Below are 8,389 nucleotides of genomic sequence, written 5' to 3'. Positions count from 1 at the left end.
ACATGCATCTCCATTATACGTCTCTCCTTCCGTCTCCTGGACCTTCAACGTCAGTGCACAGTGAGTGCATAGCTACATTCTTGGATTTACTTTGCATTTGGAAATGTTTTTCTTTTGCACGATAATACACAAATATTTGCTTGAACAATAATTCTGTTCTGGGCCTGTTCTGAATTATCATCCTGACTCTTTATCTTCACATTCATTCATCCCCAAGGTTTTTGTGGTGCAGTATTTGCCAATGTGTTGACAGTGATCTGGCTTCTTGACTCTCTCGCTGTTCCTCTAACACAGAGCTTTCCCAGTCCGTGTCTTCTCATGCCACTGCCTCTGCCTGTCTGTGTCACCTGTGTGTGTCCCTGGATCACTGTCCTGCCTCATTCAGCAATCAGCTCAAATGTCACCTTCCCTGATTAACCACCTAAAATAGCATGCACAGACCCTTATCACCGTTTCCCCCTTACCTTGCCCCAGTTGGCTTGCTAGCACTTGCCTCCACTGGGTATTATGGTACCTACTTATCCCTGTATTTATTGGCTGATGGTTCTTCTCCTCCACTAGAATGTAGTTCCATCGAGGAAGGTACTTTGTTTTCTTCACTCTTTTATCCCGTGATCTAGAAGAGTTCCTTGGCCTGTAAAGCACATTAATTATTGTTTGTGATAAACGGATTCACCCAGGGCACTGAACTTCTTTATAGCTCAGTTTATTTCTCTGTTAAAGGATGTTGTTGTACTTCATGGTCTTTAGTTAAGAACATGTTTGTTTTCAGTGATATCGTAGACGTATAGGTTTCTCCTCTCTCTTTCTCTCCCTCACCCTTCCTCTCTCTCTAAAATCAATAAAAACAGATTCTTGGGTAAGGATTTTTTAAAAACAGCTACTAGCTGACTCCGTAGTGGTAAGCATATCAATTATTAATCATGTGGCATTTCACTGAAAAGATCATTAAGAAATGTATACTAGATTAATCATAGACTTTCATATTTTATTTCACACTAAAAGCTCTAATGATGTATGCTAAAACACATTATATGTCCAGGCTTATTTTTCCTAGGAGAATGTAAATTTAGTCATTTAGAAATGTTAGCCCCTTAATCAGATCTATTAACAAAAATTGGGAAAAGAAAAAGTACACGGCTGAAATGTTGAACTCAAGTAAGTAAAAATGCATTTTCATGAAAACAGTGATTTGTTCTTAGATGGAGTGTCTGGAAGTAATAAAATCACACGGTTATATATTTTATTTTCCCTTATAAATAAAATATTTATAAAGGACATAACTTTCAATAGTTCATCAGTTATATTTCTCATCACCCGTGGTGTTGTTAAATATTTTCATAGCAACATGGGAGAAGGGCTCCAAGCCCTTCTGACGGCTCCATTTCTTAAAATAATTTTAACGTATCTGAATAAACTATTAGCACAATCAGCTGATTTAGAAAATTCCAGAAACAGTCCTGAAAGCAGCAGCAACATGCCTCTTAAGAAGTGGGCCACCCGAGTCCTGGGCCCCGTCGCCGGTCTCAGGGGTGCGTGCCGCCTCTCCCGGCCACATGGCCACTGCGGTGTTTTCCGTGCGCACCTGAAGGAACGTAATGTTTTCACAACACGCACGCAGGAGAAGCCCCGCAGAGTGACTATATTCCAGAAAGTCCAATAAACCCTTACAGGGGCTGGATTAAAATTCTGAGGTCATGATTTGGTGTGCGAACACGCAGGGCACCATTAGCCACTTATTGGAGGGAACTGCTGCCTTGTCCGTTTGTCTAGAATCCCCGGCAACTCTAAGGCTCAATGCATCACTTCACCCTTTGGGCATGTCAGGGTTCATCTGCACTTGAAGTGAGACTTCCGTGCCCCGCATTCCTGGGTTGTTATGCTGTAAGTACTGTTCTTGCTTCAGTGAAAAGGATTTCCGAGGAGAACCAAAGGTTAGAAGTCATCCTAGAAAAATCCAACGCTATTCTTAAACTGGGATTGATTAATCAAGCAAATCGTAATTCTCTATCTCCCAAAGAATTCTTAGAGAATTAGAACACAGAATCTTGGCATCAGGTTCTTTCCCCTTAACCCTTAGCTATAATCATGTTTATCATCTCACTTTGGCTCTGTTCTCAATTATAGAGCTTATATCCTTGAAGACATTGAGATGCTTCAGAGTTTCTAGTGAAAAAAAATGTATTCTGTTTTGAGTTATATGAAGTAATCACCATGGTCCCATATTTGGCTCATAAATCCACAATACTAAAATTCATAAGGAAATACCAAAACACACTTGCTCATCACAGGTGACAAAAAAAAAATTAGTATCTTGCACTCAGTCTACACCACATTAGAGGAGCGTTATAATTTAGATTAAACCGACACTGGTTTCCTATTCCGAAACAAAAAACACAGTCCCAACATTCTGAAATGACAAAATAATTCTGGACTAAGTTTCCATTTCTTGGTATTAATTTAAAAGTAGTTTATTTACTAAAAACTTTTATACATATTGTTCAAATCCCTGTTGGATATAGGGCAGTCGGTGGTACAGCCAGAGCATAGTATTCTCAGCCAACATTAGGTCTGGGGCAGATTTTCACGGCAGGAAGTCCTGAGACTGTGAGGTAATTTGCGGAAGTCCTGTCCCCCTAGATGTAAGGATCTGTGCACTGAGTGGGTCTTGTTCTGGGCGCCACTCTTCTCCTGAACTTTCACTCCTGGCACAAAAACTGCAAAATTTGTTTAGAATTAATGCCACGGAGTGATCGAGGACGTAGGTACGGGCGCGGAACCTTCCCTGTCGTTCTTCCTATACCACTGGACTTCAAGGAAATGTGGGAGAAAGTGAGACTCAGACATTTTTCCATAATGAGCTTAAATTCCAGGCTGTTCCTGTAACTATAAGCCTGGTCCGAAGCTGGCCTTGGGTGAACGTACTCTAGGGGGAACTTGCAAACCTTTATTGCCAGAACGCTACACCGAGTTGGTAACAAAGTTAGTCCCCTGAGACCAGTCTCCTGGAGCCTCATTATGCTCGAGGGAGTGCAAGAACTCCGGCAGGTCGAAAGGCACGAAAGCGACCTGAATTTATCTGTTCTGGCAATTATCCATACTCGCGTTTTTGAAAAGAAAATGAGGTTGCCCATTTATAGTTCAACTTGATATACCTGCCTGACAAGTAGAGGCTATTTTCAATCAGGGGAGAAAATACTACACAGAGATGGAAATTTAACATTACACTATGAATGCAACATGTTTTAAATAAATATTTTAATTCTATTGTTGGCATTTACAAGTAGAAAGCGTACAGTATGTTACAAATATCAAAATGTGGAAAATATGAACGTTACATAAGTAACAAATGTAAAAAAAGTATTTTCTTACCTTCCCGGAAAGTAAGAAAACGATTCAGCATAGGAAAATATCAGTATCAAAAACACAGCTTAGGTGTAAAAAAAAAAAAAAAGTTTTTACACAGTATTAAAAATGACCTACAAAATGACAGAAAGTAAGAAGTGTTGAAATTGGACTTTATATAAATTATAAAAACTGGGTACTTGGGGTAAATGCTAAATGGTTGAAAAGTCAGTCCGATCATAGGCTTTCTTAAGTCGACTCTTAAAATTTTAAAAGCATAGAACATTTTTCAATAAATAACTTTCGATAGTGTCTCTGAGAGGCGCGCACGGCATCATTCCACAGTAGAAGGTGGCAGTGTTCTGGGGACCGCATGCGATCATTTTGTTCCTAGTGGAAGCCTGATGAAAGGCAGAAGACATCACTGTTTACACAAAAGAAGATTCAGAAGTTTTAACACAATTTCATAAGAAAGTCCTAAAGTGCTGAACACAATGACTCAATTTTAGTACCCACGGTCATGTAAAACATATTCAAATCTTCAGACACACCCGAGCGACACCGAATATGGAATCTACAATCCTTAAAGTATTAATACTTAGTCTTTCACTCACGGATAGGAGGACTCTTTTCTACGCTTTACAAGGATCTGTTAAACCTCAAGGATCTTGCGATGCAAAACAGAGTCACAACACAACGGCCACAATACACAACCCCACTGTGAGAGCCACGAGTTCATTTCTGCAATGGCAACGGCAGTACTTTTTAAAATCACACAGCAAACAGTGGTAAGAAAACAACTTTCCCGAATGCTGCACGCCACATCACTAGTCGCACAATACGATGCATGCAAGGAAAAAAAAATTCAACCGAGCATATTAAATTAACGTTGTTGTGAGTCGGTTTCAGCAGCATTGTGGTTATTATTTTTAACAGTTTCCCTCCAACACCCGTGCTTACTGGCCGGTTTTGCAAGTGCGCCGCGCTGCGGGCGGCCTGACGCGGCGGGAGCGCCCTCGTTCCCGGTGCATCTGCACGCACCGCGCTCACACGTACTGCTCTGCCTCGCCGTCCTTGGGGGCTGGCTGGCTCGCCCCACCTTTGCCGTCTTCATTGGCTGCTGCTTTTTCTGGGAGAGATGCCAAATCCTTAAACACATCTACATAATGCCCAAAGCCAGGGCCCCAGTTCAAAAGGTTGTCCCAGTTGAAATTCCCCGCTTGCTGCCCCAGCTTCAAGGGCAGTGTGTTGTCGGCCACCCCGGGCGTCTGCGCGCCCCCAGGTGCCCCCTCGGCCCTGCGGCCGTGGTACCTTCTGGGCTTCAGCCTGGCGCCGTAATTGTCTTCATCGTCTGCATCCGACTCATTGACTTGAGACAATTTGGGCATCCTGGAAGTGTACACCATCGGCTTTTCCCTGTCATACTCCATTTCTGAGCACGTGAACGACTCGTGCGAGTCACTGTCCGAGGATGACTCTGGGGCGGGGATGCCGTCGGCGGGGTTCCTCGTTCTGGACAGGGGCCTCCGGCAGTCCTCCTCGGAAGAAGACCTTCCGTGGTCTGCGCTGCAGATGCTCGGGTTCCTGGGGCGGGGTGTGTTGAGCCTCTCCACCTCTTCGATGGACAGCCCCACTGGAGGAGAAGATTCCAGAGGGATCTGCCCAATCGGCTGCTTCAGGCGGCTCCCGGGCCTGGAGCCGTGCGTGGCCAGGGCCTGGGGGCTCTTGCTCCTCCTGCCCAGCCTCGTGGCATAGCTGAAAATGCCAGGCTGGCAGGGGTCGCCATGCATCTCGGCAGCAGTCCCGTCCCTTGCAGGGAGGTGCAGCTCCCTGGCCGGGCTGTGCCTGTAGAAAGTGGAGGACTTGGAGAAGGGCGCGGGGCTGTGCCGAGACAGTGGGTTGGGGGTGGGACAGGCGGAGTGGCTCAGGGAGCTGGTTCTCAAGCCCGGGCCGTAGGAAGGCTGGTAGGTCAGGCTGCTCGCTCCCAGGGGCATGGGGGACTGCCTGGCGAAGCCCAAGGGGCTGTGCCTCTGAATGGAGAACTTCGGGGTGTGGCTGCGGAACTGCTTGTAGTGCTGGATGATGTCCGCGTCGGACGGGGCGATGCTGCTGGCGTTGTCAATGTCATAGTGCTCGATCTCCTGCTCCGGGGAGGCCAGCGGGGCGCTGGGGATGGTCTCCGAGGTGTGGGGAATGTCCGTCTCATCATAGATAAGGTAGGGGTTCTCCCTCTCAATGATGTCGGGCTTGGGGTTCCCCTCTGGCTGCTTCCTCACAGTCATGTCATCCCCGTAGGGCGGGATGTTGTCTGGATCATCAAAAGCAACATTCTCGCTCCCCTTCTTTTTCTTCTCCTTGGGTTTCTTCTCCTCTTTGGGGTTGTTAGCCTTCTTGCCCCGGCACTGGTTACAGAGGATGAGGCTCAGGACCAGGAGGGCCAGCACCGTGGCACAGCTGCCCACGATGGCAGGCACGGCCCACAGGGGCAGCGAGATCTCCTCAGGACCAGGGCTCAGAACACAGACATGCCCTCCGGGACTTCCAGCTTTGCACAGTCTCCCTTGAGGACAGACGACCCCGAGGCAGGCCACCACCGTCTCACAGGTTCTCCCGGTGTGCGACTCAGGGCAGCTACAGGTGAAGCCAGCGTGCAGCCCCGGCTCGCAGCTGCCCCCATTCTGGCAGGGGTGCGAGGCACAGTCCCCAGGGGGCACACACTTGTAGGCGTACCACTGGTTGATGCACAGTAAATCACCCCAGCAGGGGTTGCTGGCACAGATGTTCGGCCCCCGACAGCCGATCTTCACTGAGGGATCTGTCTTAGAGATAGAGGCCAGGCTGTGCTTCCCGCTGAAAGGCAGACTCTCCCCTCCGTAGAGCATGGACGCGATGCAGCCATCAAACCCTGTGGAAAGAAGGAGGACAGGGCAGCTTAGAGAACACCAAAGGCTTCAAGTGCTGCCCGGCTGGCATCGGTCAAGAGAAGCTTTACATCACATCACATCACATCACGAGAGTTCTGCAACCCCAGACCAAGAGCCACCATGCCGTTCAAGGGCAATAAATGTGTGCATTTATTAATCTGACGACCTAACTTCTTAGCAAGATGGGGGAGATTTCTACAACCAAACTACAGGGAGGTTGGCTCGGACCCCTCTCTTATCAAAGATTTATGAATGGCTCAGACAGACTGTGCTTGCTTTCTCTCCTTTTTATTTATTTAATTAGCTATTTGTTTGACTTTTATAGTCTATAGACCAAGAAGTACATACATATAAATGAAATGTATTCTAACAAATACTTAGAAAGAACAAAAAAATAGGCCAATAGCTTCAATCTTTAGACCACGCCCTCTCCACTGCAGTAATTTGCTCCCAAGGCGCTGAACACAGGTTCTTGGGCAGCAAAAGAAAAATCTTAGCTCTTACAGTGGTTTGTGAGACTTGAAGGGCAGATATAGAGTATAACTATATTTCATGAGGTGGGGACAGCGGGGGTTAGAAAAAATATCTAAAATGGCTCATTAGAGGGCAGTGACTGGTTTTTAAGCAGTTGAGAAACTGTTAGATTAGAGTGTGCTAATATTGCCAATGCTCTCGTCCCAGAGCCCAAGAATCTATTCTGTCACTCACAAAATGCATGATTTACATTGACTTGTTTTCCTAAAACATCCCAATGAATCAACATTGATATTCTCAAATAAGCTAAATGTAAACGACCTATGACCTGGACTTGAACTTTGACATCCTGACTCCATTACCCTCCCACACAGTTTTCAAGTTTCCTCTTCCTGATGCATCGTTCCATCCGTGACCTTTCCAGCCCTGGTCCACTCTTTTCCCATGAGCTATGACATCTGTGTTTGCTCCTATTCTCCTGGAGTTCTTCCCATGATGTAGGCTCCTTTCTTTCTCATTCCACCCTATCCATGCCCAGTGCTTCAATGACCTGCTTGCCCCGATAACCCCTAATACATGTTCCCAGCTGCAGTCTACTCCTGATTCTAGCCCAGCTACTGAAAGGTCTTTCTCCAAGGTGCTCCACACCCAAAATGTCCCCAACCAAAATCTTGGTATTTCCCAAGGACCCATTTCTTTTCATGCTGTTCTGTGCTCGCCTTCCTCAGTGGTGCTGTCCTCCTTCTAGCTGAAGAGTCAGAAACCTCCCTGACTTTTACCCGAGGCACCACCAGTCTTGTTAAGTTTTTAGAATACTTCTCCCCTCCCCACTTCTTTACAACTCCTCTGCCACTACACTCGCCCAAGCTCACGTGATGCTGTGCCTGCATCGCTACTGTGTCTTCCCAGCTAATCCCAGCAAGTCCACCAGTGTCGCCAGTGCATCCTCCATGGTGGAGCCTGGAAGATGGTTAACATCACTGGGCCCTCCTAAGATGAATTTTTTAGTAACTTCCCACTGTTCTGAGAAAAAAGAACAAAACTCTATCGTGGTCTAGAAGACCCTGCTTCATTCCCCAATTTCATCTTTTACCTGTGACATCACTCCCCAAGGTTCTGGGTTCTGTAATCCTGGACTTATTCTACTTTTTACCATCGAAGCACCACGGGCTGAATTACGAGCTGGTAGAACAAATGCCAGTGTCTAATGTAAGTGATGGCCGATAGTCCACTATAAACTTTCTAAGGAGAGTTATGGCAGTCTTAGAATATCATAATAGACAGCATCAGAAATGCAACAACTCGGGGAGAACCAACCCTCCCTTTACTTCATGACTGCACTCAACACCAGCATTTACCTGTCTGAGTGTCTCGATGAGCTTGATTGGGTGGAATTCCTCCAAGGGATATAGTGAGCACATCGAGGCCACCAAAATCCTGAGTAGGGTGGGTGATATCTCTGTGGTATATCCTGTCGACAGACAATACTGTGGCTGTTCCATTTTTTCTGATTAGAAAAGTATGCCAGTGGCCGTCGGCAACATATGTTTCAGGGATATTTCTCTCCACCTTCCCAGCAATTCCAGCATCTGATGTAAAGTGTACTTTGCCGTTCTTAATCTATAAACATATCAAAATATTGTAAA

The 8,389-nt window shown here is 46.2% G+C and overlaps 1 protein-coding gene across 1 annotated transcript in view; it reads right to left on the bottom strand.

Moving 5' to 3' along the window:
• Positions 1–3,241: 3,241 nt before the first annotated feature.
• The window catches only part of FAT4 (FAT atypical cadherin 4), a 139,756-nt gene continuing 134,608 nt past the window's right edge, over positions 3,242–8,389 (bottom strand). The window contains exons 16-17 of the mRNA XM_024568941.4: positions 8,102–8,363; positions 3,242–6,250 (exon numbers count right to left, since the gene is read on the bottom strand). Coding sequence (XP_024424709.2) covers positions 4,392–6,250; positions 8,102–8,363 — 2,121 coding nt within the window. The 3' untranslated portion in view covers positions 3,242–4,391. The remainder of the gene's footprint in view (positions 6,251–8,101; positions 8,364–8,389) is intronic.

Source organism: Desmodus rotundus, chromosome 9 (genome assembly GCF_022682495.2).
Source record: "Desmodus rotundus isolate HL8 chromosome 9, HLdesRot8A.1, whole genome shotgun sequence".
Lineage (NCBI taxonomy): Eukaryota > Metazoa > Chordata > Mammalia > Chiroptera > Phyllostomidae > Desmodus > Desmodus rotundus.
This window is presented reverse-complemented; position numbering and strand designations above follow the sequence as displayed.